The following is a 17,500-nucleotide window of genomic DNA, read 5'->3' on the forward strand; positions in this document are numbered from 1 at the left end:
GGCAGTACAGGCTGAGCAATGCCGAGGTTGTGAGTTCGAGCCTCACCTGGAGCAGGTCATCTTTAGATGTCATATAAATAATAAGTCATTGAGGTCATGCAAGTTCGGATGAAGGAGTATCACTATATCCTACTATAAATGAGTTGGAGCCTCACCTGGATCAGGTCTCCATCAGATGTTGGAATGTCATTGAGTGCGTTTACATGCAGTTCAGTATCCCTAATATGATCGGGATATTAAGTATCCCGAATTTGCGTTTGAACATAGATATCCCGACTTCAGTATCCCGGATAAGCTCTTATTCGGGACTTTGAGAAATCGGGATTTGCTAAGTGGAGTATTCTGACAGAAGTCGGGATACTGGCTCATGTAAACACCTTATCCCGGATAGCGAGGCTTCCCATAGAACGCTGTTGCTGGTATCCAGGCTACATGCATTTGAAGAGAATTCTATAATGGCCAAGAATGTAGACCGAGATATAACACTCTGTGCTCATATAAACACCTTATCCCGACTATTATCATAACCGGGATATGCCTCATATTTGGGATACTGAACTGCATATAAACGCACTCACTGTTCTCAGGACGTGCGGTTCTGCCATGCAGCGTCTGTAGTAGAGGTTTTCTGGACATAATGGTGAGCAATTTGGCGTCTTTCCCACATCACAGAAGCTCTGCGTACCACAACTCCTACGCTGATTCACACCTTAATATTTGACCCCCACATCATGAGGAGTGTGTAAGCCAGTGGTTCCCAAAATAATTTCCCTTTTTGTGTGTGATCTTCACCCCCCACTAATGCTATTCCTAGATTTTCCATTAATAGTTTGTCCGCTGACATTGGTAGAAATTCGCAAATTCACAACAAATACCAGCACCCGTAGGGGTGTTCAGAATGGCCACGTTTGTGAGCTTGATGTCTTTGGTGATAATTGTTGATGCAAGCTCCAGTGGCGCAATCGGTTAGCGCGCGGTACTTATAAGGCAGTACAGGCTGAGCAATGCCGAGGTTGTGAGTTCGAGCCTCACCTGGAGCAGGCCACCTTTAGATGTTCTGTACCATGACACCAAGATGTTCCCGGTGCTAAATGGGCATAGCTGCCATAGGTTGAGAACGTAGACTCTGGAGCATCAAGTCATACCGATTCTGGAAGAAACTCTTTACAAACTGTCTCCTCCTCATCTATCGTCTCTGTCTATGCCATGTTGTGGAGTCGCAGGACAGATTATAGCCTATATAGAGGCTTTAGAGATTGACAGACAACGTTTTGAAGGAATTTGTTGTTGGCAATCTGATAATACAAGCTGGTACTACAGGCTCCAGTGGCGCAATCGGTGATATCAAAACACCATGATTTCTTGGGCTCCAGTGGCACAATGGCGCAACTACAGCGGTTCCCAAACTTTTTCCCCTGCGCACCCCCTTTTACATTTCTATGTGGTTTGCGCACCCCCTAACCGAATGTTGCACAGCAGCACATTTTGGGCACTCCTCATTTCCAATCGACCTGATTTTTTTTCTGCCATCATTACAATGGAACTTTTTGCATGACAAGTCCAGGAGTTATAAATTACGCTTCAGATGGATCCTTCCAGCATAGACCTAAAATGTATCAAAAAAATTAAATCTGTCCGACGTTCATTTGGCCTAATGTTGGATAAAAAAACACACATATCCACCATTGCTCTATTAAGGGGTGCACGCACCACAGTTTGGGAAACCCTGCCGCAACACGATGCTCTTTCGGGCTCCGGTGGTGTGATGTGTGATGTCACCACACCACCATGTTTTATGGGCTCCAGTGGCGCAATCGGTTAGCGTGCGGTACTTATGAGGCAGTACAGGCTAAGCGATGCCGAGGTTGTGAGTTTGAGCCTCACCTGGAGCAGGCCACCTTAAGATGTTCTGTAGCACATTGTGATAAAAAGAGGACCAGTTTATCTGTGTGGACTTTACCTACCTATCCATTTACAGCTATTTAGGTACAGGGTATTGGTTACAGGCCCTGGAGCAATGTAGGGTTAGGTGGTGCCTTGCTCAAGGGCACTTCAGCCATGCATGGGTGTTATTTGAATCTGCAACCCTCTGATCTAAAGGCCAGCAGTCTATCCACTGAGCCATGGCTGCCCTTTCAACTGACCAATCAACGAAATGCTTAGTCAGTCATGGTGACTGAACTCCATAGAAATTAATGAGATTTGTAAATATCCAGCATGTTTGGAGGTTTGGGAGTGAGATTCTATCCATTTCTAAAGCCCACAAAGAAAAGTGCACGGTGTGGAGTCAATGGTGGATGATATCGCTGGCAGGTCAGGAAGTAAGCAGGGCTTTGTTGGTTCTGAGGTCGCTAGGGCAGCTAACGGCAATCAAATGCCACATTTTCACAATGGACCGTTCTCTACATTCTGTCACCAGCTACCAGCTGTCAGCGGGCGAATCTAACGCAACGCTAACCCACACATACCGTGTTATTTTGTAGAAGGGTTAATATGATATATGTCATCAAGCTGTATAACGTTCATCATGTCCAACTGTTTTAGTAACACTTAAGTTTTTCTTTTACTTCAGACATGTAAAAGTTTTTAAATATTTTACCGGACATGTTTTGATCATCAGAGGATGTTGACGTGTGACGTGCTTTAAACTCTAACAGCAGGAGGTGTGACCAACCTGTCATTATTGAGATCACACCTCCTCAACAACATCAGCTGATTTTAAAGCACGCCACACATCAACATCCATGTGACACTCTGATGAAGATGGAAGCTATTCCATCGAAACATGTTAGGTAAAAGATGAAGGTAAAAACTTTTCCATGTCTGAAGTAAAAGAAAAAGTGTGTCATAAAGCAACTTACCCTGTTGTCATGAAGATGGCGACCCAATAGCTCCCACGCAGGCTGGTTCCAATCATTTCCACATAAACGGTACATAACACATAAGCACAGTTCATAATATGTGTACATGAGCACAGTTTATAATCAGACCTTGTGTATGAAAATTCCAATACCGTATGTGTGTGTGTGTGTGAAGGTTGACACCTCCAAAGTGATGTCTGATGATGCAAGTGGACATAGTAAGCTCCATGCTGATGTCATGTCATTATCGTGCACAACAGTAGGCTCCAGTGGCGCAATCGGTTAGCGCGCGGTACTTATAAGGCAGTACAGGCTGAGCAATGCCGAGGTTGTGAGTTCGAGCCTCACCTGGAGCAGGTCACCTTTAGATGTCATTGTGGAAAATAAGGTCAACCTAAATATGTATATGAAAGTTTGAGTGAGCATCTGTTCCCATGAGTTCATTGGCCTCAATGGAAGAGTGTTTGTAATGTGTGTGTGTGTGTGAGTGTGCTCCCAGGTCACAGCTCTGAAGGAAAGGTGTGTGTGTGTGTGCTATGCTGTTGTGTGTGTGTTTATCCCAAGGCCACTACTCAGATGGAGTAGCATTTTTAACGTGTTTGCGTTTGCATGTATACGTGTGTGTGTGTGTGTGTGTGTGTGTGTGTGTGTGTGTGTGTGCTATGCTTATACGTATTTGTGCTTACCCCCATAGGCCACGGCTCAGATGGAGGAGCGCCTGGCCGACTTCCTGCAGGCGTTCTCCCCGGACAGCCTGCCGCCGCTGGCCGACGGGGTCCTCAGCTTCATCCACCACCAGATCGCAGAGCTGTCCAGGGACTGCCTGAGCAAATCTCAGCAGGGCCTCATCACCACGCTCTACTTCTGTGAACTTCAGCAGAACCTTGATAGACTGCTGCACGACGTAAGAGGAGGAGGGAGAGTGTGTGTGTGTGTGTGTGTGCACGTGTGTGTGCGTGTGCGTGTGCGTGTGCGTGTGCGTGTGCGTGTGCGTGTGCGTGTGTGTGTGTGTGTGTGTGTGTGTGAGGGATTTTTTTAACTGACCTGTGTGTGTGTGTGTGTGTGTGTGTGTGTGTGTGTGTGTGTGTGTGTGTGTGTGTGTGTGTGTGTGTGTGTGTGTGTGTCTGTGTGTGTGTGTGTGTGTGTGTGTGTGCGCGTGTGTGTGTTTGCAGGCGTATGAGCGTTCGGAGAGTTCTGAGCTGACCTTCATCACTGAGCTGGTCAAGAAACTCCTCATCATCATCTCCAGACCCGCTAGACTACTGGAATGCCTGGTGAGACACACACACACACACACACACACACACACACACACACACACACACACACACACACACACACACACACACACACACACACACACACACACACACACACACACACACATCATCAATCATCACACATCATCTATCAAACTTCTGTAATTAACCTATACATGCATGCCACAAGCCCCGAAAGATCTGTACCCCATGTAATGAAATGTAGGCCTCCCTACTTGCAAAGTAGAAGCGATCACATAGGTAGAGTATGACTCTTGTCATGTCCTGGGAACAGAAGCTTTCAGCTTGGATTTAAATATTTCCTGATTGTGAAAAATTACGCAAAGCAGCTGTGATGTTCATTGCTGTTCTAGTTCATATTGAGTAGACTATTATTAGAAACTTCTCTGAAAAAGTCAATAGGCACGGACGAGGCGCAGCACTTGTTTTAAAATAGAAAATAAAAACAATCCATATATCGGCAAGATATTGAAACATCTCCACGGAGTGAAAATCAAGGTAGGTAATTTTGACGAGGCAGTGTAAATCGATAAACACCACTGTCGAGTTAGGCTACTGGTAGCTCATCTCGACAGAACACCGGGCCCATCTTAAGCTGTCAGTGGCCCTGCATGCACGCAGAGACACACAAACACACACACACACACACACACACACACACACACACACACACACACACAGACACAGACACACACACACACACACACACACACACACACACACACACACACACACACACACACACACACACACACACACACACACACACACACACACACTTCTGATCAGGAAGATACGACTGCACACAATGGCAAACAAGTGATTTTTTTCTTCTTTTAAATACACACATTCACACATTCACATTCCCACACGCGCGCACACACACACACACACACACACACACACACACACACACACACACACACACACACACACACACACACACACACACACACACACACACACACACAATCAAACACCTCCGCTTAAGCCTTGTTCTGTTGCTGTGGTAACCATCTGGTGCGATCTTTAGGGTCGGGCACAAGAAACAATGACACACAGAATCAGAGAGAGAGAGACGGAGAGAGAGAGAGAAATACACAAAGATATGGAAAGACATCGAGAGAAAAATATAGAGACAGAGATTAGAAAATGACGGTGTCACTGTTAGATGTGTGGATGCTGGTTTTCTGGGATGTATATGTTGGATCTCTTCTGAGCGTAATGTTAAGTACATCCAGGGCTCAAGCTTTAGGGGGATGGCCTACAATGAAAAAGGTCAAAAATAATCCCCCTTTAAAACAGGCATCCCTTCCTCACATATTCTGTTAAAATTGCTCTTGTCACAACTACATTTTCAAAGATTTCTCGGGGGAGCAACCCCCAAACCCCCAATAATCAGAATCCATCTCCCACCACCCTCCCTGCATTAATTGTACAACTTGACCACTGTACATCTGATGATGGCTAGAAGGTGATTTTCTCATCAACATCAGAGATGGGCCACATCCTGTACCTCAACCCATTCACTCCTTCATATAGGCCTTGTCGTCACGTAACAGACAGTGTGGTCCACAGTTGCACTCTGTCGGGCTCCAGTGGCGCAATCGGTTAGCGCGCGGTACTTATAAGGCAGTACAGGCTGAGCAATGCCGAGGTTGTGAGTTCGAGCCTCACCTGGAGCAGGCCATCTTTAGATGTTAGGAAAAATAAGTCATTGGGGTCATGCTAGTTTAGATCACAGCTCACAAAGGCACTCAAGTCATAGAGAGCTCCAGTGGTGCAATTGGTTAATGTGTGGTTCTTATAAGGCAGCAACAGCTCAGCAGTAGAGAGTATTGCAGAGGTTGTGAGTTCAAGCCTCACCTGCAGCAGGTCACAGTTAGATGTCAATCAAGATAGAGATAAAGAGCAGTCATGGATATGTGGTTAGGGTGTCAGGCCCCAAAAAAATGCCAATCCAATAGTTGGGGGAGTAATTAGCCAGTGCCCTCTCCCATCCATGGGGATCAGTGCGGCGGGACGGGTCCATGCTCAGGGTACCTCAGTCATGGAGGAGGATGGGGGAGAGCACTGGTTGATTAACCCCACCAACCTGGCGGGTCGGGAGTCGAACCGGCAACCTTTGGGAAACAAGTCTGACGCTCTAACTGCTTACCCATGACTGCCCAAATTACCCATGACTGCCCAATGAATTGTATCATTGTTGCAATCTGTTGGTTCCATTCAGGTCCATTGAAGGGTTACACATGAACCCTGTGGGTCATTATTCCAGCTTAATACTCTTAATACACTTTTTACTGTAAATTATGAATGAAGAGCAGGTGTTGAAAAATAAATATAACCCAAAAGAATGAAAAGATAGGCCTACTTGAATGGTCATTTCATTGCCAATTATGACCAAAAATGCAGTTCAAATGTTGTCAAATGTCAAAGACAAGAACTTAATATCATTCATTGGGTCAAGATTGTATGGGGAAATGTGTTAATCTCTCTGTATGATGCTTACATCCAAAGTTATGACCCATTCTGTATCATTGTTTCAATATGCCGGTTTCCAGTCAGGCGCATTAAAAGGTTAAAAATGGAGACTGTGGGTCATTATTTCAGCCTAAAACCCGATATAATGGTCACATTTACACTGCAAATGATAAAGGGATAGCAGGTGGTGGACAAAAAGACAATAAAACTCAAAAGAATGAAGAGATACTTGAGTCTACATATTTTAGGCCATTTTATTGCTAATTATGACCAAAAATGCTGTTCAAATGTTGTGAAATGTCAAAGACAACAACTTAATAGCATTCCTCAGGTTAATATTGTGAGGGTAAATGTGTTAATTTGTCTCTGTATGTGGTTTACTTCAAAAGTTATGACCTATTCTGTATCATTGTTTCAGTCTGTTGGGTTCCAGTCAGGTGCATTAAATGGTTAAAAATGAAGGCCATGGGACATTATTTCAGCTTGGCACCTGGCAGATTCTGGAAGTAGACACTCTAAAGATACAAAAAAATCAGGTGGCGTAAAAAAAGCCGGGGGGTGCGCGTGGACCCCCCTTTCCAACCCTACTACAAGGGGAGATGAAGTTTCCCATGTGGGCTTTCACTTTGGCTTTCAGATATGTACAAGTTATATTTGTGAGGTTATAGCTATGTTGTGCAGGCTGCCTCAGCAGGCTCCAGTGGCGCAATCGGTTAGCACGCGGTACTTATAAGGCAGTACAGGCTGAGCAATGCCGAGGTTGTGAGTTCGAGCCTCACCTGGAGCAGGTCACCTTTAGATGTTACGTCATAGTATGGAAGAATACGTCAGAGTTAGTGCAGTGCATCGCAAGTTGGCTTAGGATTGCCTCTGCATTCACATTCCTCGTGTGACCTTGCCTCTTGGTTGTTTCTTGCACATTGGGCCTTTTTCTCCATTTCTCTTGATTTCCATGTTCAGTAATTGTCCTGTGATTCTCATATTGCATAAATGGTGTCCCCCTCTCTCTCAATCACGAAAAGAAGGGTTAAATTGAATGTCACACTAAATTTTGCCCCCTGCCATGGTGTCACAATCAATTGTGTCCTCTAGCCTGCTCAAAAGTTGAACTGTGGTGTCATGCTTACCCCCCTCCTCTACTCAGGAGTTCGAATGCAGGTGTCTAAATTGTGCTAAATTGTGTCCCAGACCCCTGGTGTCACACTAGCCTGTGTCCCCCTACCCTTCGTGTCACGCTGAATTGTGTCCCCCTTCCCCATTGGTGTCACGCTGAATTGTGTCCCCTTACCCCTTGGTGTCACTCTGAATTGTGTGCCCCTGCCCCTGGCGTCACTCTGAATTCTGTCCCCCTGCCCCTGGTGTCACTCTGAATTCTGTCCCCCTGCCCCTGGTGTCATGCTGAATTGTGTCCCCCTGCCCCTGGCGTCACGCTAAATTGTGTCCCCTCTCCCTTAGTGTCACGCTGAATTCTGTCCCCCTTCCTTAGGAGTTCAACCCAGAAGAGTTCTATCAGCTGTTGGAGGCCGCGGAGGGCGTGGCCAAACAGGAAGCGGAACTAATCAAGACGGATATCCCCCAATACATCATACGGCAACTAGGACTAAACAGAGACCCACTACAGGGTAGGGGAGAGAGAGACAGAGAGAGAGAGAGAGAGAGAGAGAGAGAGAGAGAGAGAGAGAGTGAAATGGGAATATGTACGGACTATTTGTGGTATTTTTGGAAGCACATAATAAAATTGAGTGTGTGTATATGTGTGTGTGTGTGTGTGTGTGTGTGTGTGTGTGTGTGTGTGTGTGTGTGTGTGTGTGTGTAGACATGGTGGCTTTGGAGACTGGTGGTGACAGTGAGGGTCCACACACGCCCGAAGCGGACGACTCTGCTGAGGTGAGCCGCAGGGTCCTAGGGTCCACCAAGAGACACCAACTTTTAAATCCAATACTGTATGATGCTCTCACCCAACATTATTGAAATGTTCTTATAGTACAGTGGAATCCGCTTATAGTGGTCACGGATATAGTAATCAACCGCTTATATAGATCAAAAAGCTTGGGACAGAATCATTTCTATACAAATGCTGTTTAAATAATTCGTTTACAGTGATCAAAAATCCGCTTATAATGTTAATTTTTGTCATTTTATGAATGTAAACATGTGCAAAAATTATTGAAAAGCTCCGTGTAGCTACACGTAGGCCTATTTATTTTTTTACTCCCGCGATTCCTTTCTCGACGTCTGCTTCTGCCCTATGCCAGAGAGGTTTACTGCGCGAGACTCCACTCGCCACTTTTCCGGGTGGTAGCCTACTGTAGCCTACTCTAGGGGCGCCAACCGAGGAGTGCAAACTCCATACAGTGAATGGGCTGCGCTCTCCCGACAGCACCCCAGTGAACTGCAGGCATGGCTCGACTAGTGAGTGGGGACGCAACCTGTTTACATTACATAGAAGCTCTCTGGTGATGAGGCTGTGCACACATGCTTCTGTCTCGCTAGCCAACGTAGCCTAACGAGTTGACACCGGGCAGCAAGCACGTGAATCATGGCTCTCATATTCTGGGAATGAAAAACATAGGCTCTTCGAGACGTATGAAAAATTACCAAAAACGAGCCAACGAGATGTTTCGGCGAAGCTTGGCATTCCTCAGGAGGCTACCTTGTGTTTAAACTGCTCCAGGCTGCGTCTCCCCACGAGTCCCTCCCACTCCCCCTCGCCCTTCTCATCTCTCCTGTGCCAGCAAGCCCAGCGCGACTTTCCCAATTCCAACCAGTTCTTAGCGTGGCTTTTTTAAACTGTGTCAAAAAAAATCATGTTGTAGACTAGGCTACTACTACGGAAGACGAGGGCGGCCCATCTTGTAGTACACTTTTAATTCACCTTGTTATCCCGAGATAACGATATAATTAATTCGAGACCTCGAGAAAACGCAACAATTATTCCGTGATCTCGAGAAAACACAACAATTATTCCGTGATCTCGAGAAAACACAACAATTATTCCGTGATCTCGGGAAAACGAATCATTTTTTTATGATCAGCAAACAGCTGACAAATGGGTCATTCATAGGCACCACGGGAAGAGCTTTTGATGACATCGGGGCTCTCATAGTTGAAACGCTTGTCTTTACAATGTCTGGAATAATGGATAACCTAATAAGGCAATATTTTGATCAGGGGATGACACAGGCAGAGATTGCATTAAGTCTTTTAATAAGGAATAGTTTCAAAATTAGTCCGCGGCACCTCCGCAGAAGACTGGCCCGGCTTCGTCTGTACCGACGGAGATATAGCGATCCAGCTGAGGTCGTAGAGTTCATCTCGAGTCTTATGAACGGACCAGGACGGCTTCATGGCTACCGTATGATGCACGCAAGGTGCCTTTTAGCTGGATTCCGTGCCAGTCGGGATGTCGTTGCGGAGATCCAGACCACCCTTGATCCCGTGGCCGTGCAGCGTCGGAAAGGCAGGAGACTGCGGCGAAGATCATACAGTGTTCCGGGGCCTAATTACGTATGGCACATGGATTCATATGACAAGCTCACCCCCTTTGGCATTGGGGTGAACGGGTGCATCGATGGATTTTCGAGGTATATAATTTGGATGGAAGCAAACTCTACCAACAGCAACCCGTGCGTAATCGCAGCCTATTTTACGCAAACTGTCTCTAAACTCGGAGGCTGCGCCAAAATCCTGAGATCATGGAACAGAAAATGTCCATGCCAACAGACTACAGACTTTTTTCAGGGAAGATGACACTGGAGAGGCCCCTGGGCCCCCTTGTGTTATACAAGGAAGGAGCACGGCAAACCAGAGAATCGAATGTTGGTGGGGGATGTACAGGAGACAGAACGTGGACTACTGGCGAGACGTCTTCAGAGAGTTCCAAGCTACGGGTGATTTCAGCGGTGATTTCGTCGACAAGAGTCTTGTGCAATTCTGTTTCCTGAAGATTATACAGGTAAGGAATCAATACGCAATATGCTATTTATTTTGAGAGTAAAACGGTTGAAATAAAGTGGTGGATGTGTGCGTAATATTGTGCGTAACGGTTTGGCCATTGTGCGCAACTAGCCCAATTTGCTAGCCTGATTATCATCGACATTCAAATCTCTTGAGGGTGTTGCGTCACTAGGAGGGCACAGTCTGGCTACCAATTTGCAACCCTTGCAAGGTGTTTGGGTGACCCATTTTGCTTGAGAAAAAAATATCAGTTATTATTGTTATTATTGTTTCACATTGACATTCACTGACTTCGAATCTGAAAGCAAAACGAGAGACCCCCCTTGCTAACCCCATTACATATTTCTGTTACACTGGAGGTGTCGCTGGGTCATTTTGACCAGTATCATTTGGGGGGGTTATAGAGCAATATTGTCTAAACTCTCTGATATAATAGTGATCACATGTTGAGTAGACAGTGAGGCAGGGGGTGAATTATGTGGGAAAATGAGTGCCAATATTTTTGGGTTGTGCATCAATGTTGGCTCAGTCTGAGAGTCGGGACAGTGACTCACTTTCTTCACCATTTCCTTATCTTTCGCTCTCTGAATCTCTCACTCAAAAATATATTTACACAGAAATTCACAAGCATGATGAAGGGAACATGGTGAATACGAGCTATGCCCCCCCTAACATTATTTTCCATAGGCCCGGGTCAAAATGACCAACACCTTCAACAAAAACACAAACACCTTACAAGGGTTAAAGCCGTTAATTATAGTTGTAAACAATGCTTCTCACTAATTGCCTGCCTTACAGGACGAGCTGGACACAGTGGTGCAAATGTGGGACAACCATCGCATTCGTCCGGGAAGGAATGGACGTGATGTCTACCATGGCAAGCCAGTGATGATGTACAACGTACCTGAGCTGTATCATGCACAGAATTATCTGCATCCAGTTGAACTGGACAAAATAAGCACAATCCTAGGTGAAGACATTTGCCAGTGGAAAACAGATATTTCATGTGACATTGACCTACATGACTTGTGCTTGATGGTGATGGAGGAACACAACTTGACTCACCGCCCTGGAGCTGAAGGAGCCATTAAACTCTACAAAGACCTGAGGCCATTGATAAGGGCACTCCTGGAAGAAGCGGATGACTGATCAAACATATTACTGTTATCATCTGGGTTCATTGTTCCCAATGCTAGACTCTTGCCTTAATCACTACACTGCCTTACTTGCTCTAGGCTACCATCATACAGTCACACAGCATTTTGTGCTACTGAATCACAGGGTCAGGGCTGAAAATGTATAATTGTACATATTATTGTATACCGTATATTAAATGTAGTACTACTGGAGCACAGGACTGGAGAAGAAGTACAACAAGCACTATATAAAAATAAGTTTTGCAGCGAAAATGTCTGGAAATTCAAAATGGCAGACATGGAGCATATCCATCTTTTCAAGAATGAAAAGTGCTCTTTCCCAATCATAATGAATAAGGCTGACAATGTGAGCTTGTGATAAGCAGGCTTGTTTGTGAAAAAGGTCATTTGTGAATGGGCAGCATGAATTCTGGAAATGAACTGGAAATGTTACACAGTGCGTCTTTAAATATTAAAGAAAAACTCTACTACTGAAAGGAAAAGTTAAGAAGTAATAAAACAGCCCTGATGCACAATTGCCATCAAGGCAAAGGGATCTCAAACAGTTAACCACTGCCTCCATGTTAACTTACTCAGATTTGCCTTTTAACTGTCCTTATCAAGTAGTTATTTCATCATATGAAAGTGGAAATGGGTGTAAACACAACTCCAAAAGTTCAGACACTGTATTGTAGTAGCCTACTACTTCCACCTCGTTACTCTGACATCTCTAGTGCCTCATGTTTGCATACTTCAGTGGTTATTCTCAGTACTAAAGTGGCATATACTGGCAAATGTTGATATTCTAGGGTCTATGGGTGCGTTCCAATATGTGACCTTGTGTCCTCCACTTGTGCTTGTGGCCTCGTACCAGGAAGTAATACATTGTAATGACATCAAAAACAACAGCATTATATTTCAATATCTCGCAAAACTCAATTGTAAAGTCATTTTCTCATTTTCAAACAGGATGGTAAATGAAGAATAGTCCGCCAAAAATTGTTTTGGCTAGGCTGACAGCGGGGAAAACGTAATCGTTTTCTCCACAGAGGCGGGGCATCATCAAAACGTGAGGCCACAAGCCCAAGTGGAGGACGCAAGGTCGCATATTGGAAAGCACTGCTGTGTCACCAGGCAAAAATGCCTACTTGGAATTTACCCTAGCAACCTTGAGGAGTTGGGACACACTTCCAATAAGACACACGGGACTACAGAATTAAAGGGTTGAATTTTTTTTAATTTAAAATGAGACCACACAATGAGAACACAGCAATCCATGTAAGTAGGGTGAATAACTACCGGTATACACAGCACACTGTAGGTCAATCAACTTGGGCGAGCTGGTTGGAAGGGGCAGGAGAGAACAGCACTAGTCCACAGGTCAGGGGGTGGATGGGAGCCCGATGAGGTCCCCGTCTTTGGGGGAGGGGAAAGCAGCAATAGTCCGATCTGTTAGGTCCCGTCCGGTACCAGCGGGCTGTGCAGCTACATCAAATGTGACCTGAGAGGAGGCATACAGAACACAACACTGTAATCAGGTTAGGCACAAGTGTCATTACAAACTTACGCATGATGACAAACCCACGCCAGGAGAGGGACAAAGCCTGGGCAGCAGCAGAGTAGGGCAGGTACAACGGGCCAGGGCAGGTTGCCGTTCCTAGTTCCAGCATGCATACAGGTAGGGCTCAGGGGTAGTGAAAGAATATGCATTGATGGAGCAACAGAGACAAGCACAGCACTGTTGCAGCAGTTCAGGTGGTTAAAGGGTTAACAGCATGCATAGGGGCAGGGATTGGCACTTGGGGGATAGCAACAATTGCACTGGAAGAGATTGGGGCAGCAACAGCAGCATGGATCAGGTCGGCTCCAGTCACTGTCCAAGTAGTGGTGGGGTCTCCTGGTCAGCTACCCGCATGTGGGTGGGAGACGTGACGCCTTGTTTTTTCGTAACATTGGTTAAAAACCTACAAAACTGTTATTTTCCTTTAAAAAACAAATGTCAATGAAAGAAGATGTGGTACATTATGTTTCATATTAGTCTTAGATGAGAAGAAACATTTTTGTTAAGATTTATGTAAAGGTTTATATGTCAAATTTCCTGCGGTGTGACTGTAACATTAAGGAAACAATATATCATAATATATATATAAATTAACCAACAACATTTTGAATAATGTATGAAGCATTTGGCATGATTGCATAAATCTTAACTTTAGATTAAGATATGTGAATGTGGAAAAAACTGTACAGTAATATTAACTACAAGTTCAATTTCGTAACACAAATTGCGTCCTGTGGGGTGACATGTATGTCAATGTTTGTGAATGGACAGCTGCAAGGCCAACTACAAGGGTCTTAAAGACTGGCTCCTAACCAGTCAGTACCTCAGTTATTGGAAAGTGCTGTGGAAGGTTAAGGTGACTCTTAACCTCTTAATATGTCTTCATATTGCAATCTTTCTGTCACACAATGCTTAGGTTCATTTTATGGTGTCCTGTGGTGTGACTGTTCTTATAGGAGGAAAAAAAGTTTTTTTATTAATGAAAACACATATTAAGATTAAACACAATATCATTATCAAGTTAGCATGAGCTCAGATGTCAGTCATGTATACAAAAGGATTAAAATGGCCATAATGCAGTGAATTCCCTGTGGTGTGACTCCATTTTCCTGCGGTGTGACATGCCTATGCTATGTGTTGATAATAATAATAATAATAATAATAATACTTTCGTTTTATATAGCGCCTTTCAAAACACCCAAGGACGCTTCACAGAGTGTTGTGTTGGAGAGTGTGAGTGTGTGTGCGCGTCAGTGTGTGAGCATGTGTGTGAATGCGTGAAAGTGCTTGTGGAACTAGCAGCCATAAGCCTCCAGGAAGAGATGTGTCTTAAGGTGTTGCTTAAACATGGCCAGTGAAGGGGCATTTTGGATGTGGTCGGGCAGATTGTTCCAAAGAATGGGAGCAGCAACATGGAAGGCTCTGTCACTGGTGGCCTTGAGCCTGGCACGAGGGACGATCAGCTGGCCCTTGGAAGAGGACCGCAGGGATCTTGAGGGGTCATAGGGGTGAAGGAGGTCACTGAGGTAGTGGGGTGCCAGACCATGGAGGGACTTGAAGGTTAGGAGGAGGACTTTGTAGGTAATCCGTGACTTGATGGGGAGCCAGTGAAGCTGCTTGAGTATGGGGGTGATGTGCTGCCAGGGTCTAGTGCCTGTTATGATCCTGGCAGCAGAGTTCTGGACATATTGCAGTCTGTCTAGGGCCTTGTTGGGTAGACCAAGCAGGATGGCATTGCAATAGTCCAGACGGGAGGAGATGAAGGAGTGAGTGAGCGTCTCCGTAACTGTCTTAGAGAGTGAAGGCCGGAGTCTGGAGATGTTTCGGAGATGATAGAATGCCGATTTGGTGACTTTTTTGATGTGGGAGTGAAGTGAAAGTGATGCAGGACACATTTTCCCAAAAATGGCAAAATTAAGGTGAAATTCCACAGACCACTGAGTGCTTTATTTTTTTTCTATTTCTTTCCAATTTTTATCCATCATTTTTTTCAGGAATTAGTTTTTTTTTTTTTTGCGTTACGCCCTTAAACGTCAACCACCCATGTATAAACATGGCACACTTAAGGTCAGGGGTGGGTAACCTATGTGTTGAGGACCGTTTGCAGCCCTTGAAGCGTTTTATCCGGCCCCCGATATAATTTTAATGTTATGCATCCTTCACATGAAATATGACATTGTAAAACTGCATTGGCAATACAATCATGTTATATTAAGGGGGCCTAGAGAAGGTGTGGTCTCTTTTAAAGTTTGCTGCCTTCAATATAGACATGAAGTACAGGGGAATATGCTGGTTTGTGTTCATAGTACAGCCCTCTAAGAACTTCTACAGCCCTTGGAGGAATTTGAAGTGGCCCCTCGAATGAAAAAGGTTCCCCACCCCTGATTTAGCTCAAGCAGCACAGCTGATAGGCCAAGGTGGGGAGAGGGAGCATAATAACACTACAGACTCACACGTGAAGACAGACCAACGTTGGGGAGATGTGGTGGCGTTCCGGCAGGAGTGGGTGGGGTACAGTAGGTCGGAGCCGCCTGGTTTCCTGTGGGCTGGGGCTAGAGAAAAAGAGATGGGGAGGTTAGCAAGGTAGTTACGCCAGTGGGGCAAGAGGGGTAAGCACAGCACGGTTGCAGTAGTTCAGGTGACTAGGTTAGTAGCCCATGCAAAGGGAGGGGCCCGGGGGATAGCAGCAGCTCTTGCAATAAGGGGACACAATTTACAGCCATGTTGGGGAACTATAGCAACAGTCATACAGGCAAGGCTCGGGAATAGTAACAGTAGCACATGCAGTGGGCAAGCGCTTCAGAGTTTTAGCAGCTCAGGTGGCTAGGGGAGTAGCAGCATTAATGCAAGCAGGGGTTGGGGGAAGCGATTGGGTGTGTGTGTGCGTATATTGTATTGTAGCCTACATGTCTATATCAGTATGACAGAGTTTGAAAATTGCACATGTGTGAGTGTGTATTGTCTGTGTACTGCACATGCTGTGAATGAATGTGTCAGAGAAAGAATAAGCTTAGTACATTCATGTATGAGTAGGTTAGTGTGTGTGTGTGTGTGTGTGTGTGTGTGTGTGTGTGTGTGTGTGTGTGTGTGTGTGTGTGTGTGTGTGTGTGTGTGTGTGTGTGTGTGTGTGTGTGTGTGTGTGTGTGTGTGTATTGCACATTGGAGACTGCACATTGGAGACTGGTCAAACGCAATTTCAAACTGGTTCTGTGCCAACACTGTTACATAGATTTTTGACAATAAAGTAAGCCTACAGTTGACTTGACTTGATAGCAGCACACACAGAAAGGAGTTAACAGGGCGAGCACAGCAGTTCAGGTGGCCATGGGCCAGCAACATTATTATAATGCTGGCAGGTATCGGGGGTAGCGACAGCAACACAACGATGGGTTACCAGGGGCAAGCGAAGGCAAGGAGGCAATTGCAAGCACAATGTTAAGCATACGGTGGCGGTGTAGCGAGCAAGGGCCAACAGAGCATTAGGCAGGCAGTGACAAGGGGGTATATCGCACAAAGTGACACTTACCTTACCCAAAGGGCAGAAGGGGGGCTCCGTCCACCGTTTCCCGTCCGTGATGGGGTCCTCCACAGCGATTTCACAGTTTACAACTCCTCCAGTTCTTCACTGTTCCCTCTCGGCTATGTTCCTCTCCGGATAGCTGATGCGTTTAAATCGCACGCCTGCCTACCGCTAGAGTGGTTAATTACTAAAGTGGCTCTCATGGCTTTGCTTTACATTGATTAACAAACTGAATTGGCATGCCAGCGTTTACCAAAGAGCTGTTGTTTACTTGCACCTCAGGTGTCGCTGTAATATTGTTCCCCTCGGAAACAACGGAAGTGAATGCAGTTCCGCCTGTGACACGACATTATTGTTTTATCGAGATCTCCAATTAATTATACCGTTATCTCGGGATAACGAAGTGAATTAAAAAAGATGATACGAGGCCGCTCTCGGCTTCCGTACTACTACTGTACAGCAGGCTATGCAACAGTGTGTTATTTATCGGTGTAGCAATTTCAAGTGTCCAGTCTAGCGGCGTTTTGCATGCATAACCTGAATCACACTGTGCAGAAACTCGCCAGAAAACGTTTGTGGAATGGGAACTTTACAAACTTATTGGACATCATAAGAGATGACGACCCGTGCGTGGATGCTTTGAAATGCATATAAGCCTCGTCTTTCTCAGCGCTCATTTTTGCCAGACAGGTAGAGACAAAAAA

At 45.4% G+C, this 17,500-nt stretch overlaps 1 protein-coding gene, 1 long non-coding RNA gene and 5 other non-coding genes across 7 annotated transcripts in view; 6 read left to right on the forward strand and 1 right to left on the reverse strand.

Annotated features, from left to right (window-relative positions):
* Window positions 1-17,500, forward strand: part of LOC134458436 (microtubule-associated serine/threonine-protein kinase 1-like) — a 65,362-nt gene that overhangs the window by 10,444 nt on the left and 37,418 nt on the right. The window contains exons 4-7 of the mRNA XM_063210754.1: window positions 3,556-3,765; window positions 4,034-4,135; window positions 8,109-8,244; window positions 8,439-8,521. Coding sequence (XP_063066824.1) covers window positions 3,556-3,765; window positions 4,034-4,135; window positions 8,109-8,244; window positions 8,439-8,521 — 531 coding nt within the window. The remainder of the gene's footprint in view (window positions 1-3,555; window positions 3,766-4,033; window positions 4,136-8,108; window positions 8,245-8,438; window positions 8,522-17,500) is intronic.
* trnai-uau (transfer RNA isoleucine (anticodon UAU)) lies at window positions 948-1,040 on the forward strand. The gene is given in 2 exon segments: window positions 948-985; window positions 1,005-1,040. It is a non-coding gene; the product is annotated as a tRNA-Ile (tRNA).
* On the forward strand, window positions 1,800-1,892 carry trnai-uau (transfer RNA isoleucine (anticodon UAU)). The gene is given in 2 exon segments: window positions 1,800-1,837; window positions 1,857-1,892. It is a non-coding gene; the product is annotated as a tRNA-Ile (tRNA).
* Window positions 3,125-3,217, forward strand: trnai-uau (transfer RNA isoleucine (anticodon UAU)). The gene is given in 2 exon segments: window positions 3,125-3,162; window positions 3,182-3,217. It is a non-coding gene; the product is annotated as a tRNA-Ile (tRNA).
* trnai-uau (transfer RNA isoleucine (anticodon UAU)) lies at window positions 5,734-5,826 on the forward strand. The gene is given in 2 exon segments: window positions 5,734-5,771; window positions 5,791-5,826. It is a non-coding gene; the product is annotated as a tRNA-Ile (tRNA).
* Window positions 7,317-7,409, forward strand: trnai-uau (transfer RNA isoleucine (anticodon UAU)). The gene is given in 2 exon segments: window positions 7,317-7,354; window positions 7,374-7,409. It is a non-coding gene; the product is annotated as a tRNA-Ile (tRNA).
* Window positions 12,948-17,235, reverse strand: LOC134454631 (uncharacterized). The gene is made up of 3 exons (XR_010035876.1): window positions 16,803-17,235; window positions 15,730-15,828; window positions 12,948-13,216 (listed from the first exon to the last, which is right to left on the reverse strand). It is a non-coding gene; the product is annotated as an uncharacterized LOC134454631 (long non-coding RNA).

The sequence above is a fragment of the Engraulis encrasicolus genome, chromosome 1 (assembly GCF_034702125.1).
Source record: "Engraulis encrasicolus isolate BLACKSEA-1 chromosome 1, IST_EnEncr_1.0, whole genome shotgun sequence".
Classification (NCBI taxonomy): domain Eukaryota; kingdom Metazoa; phylum Chordata; class Actinopteri; order Clupeiformes; family Engraulidae; genus Engraulis; species Engraulis encrasicolus.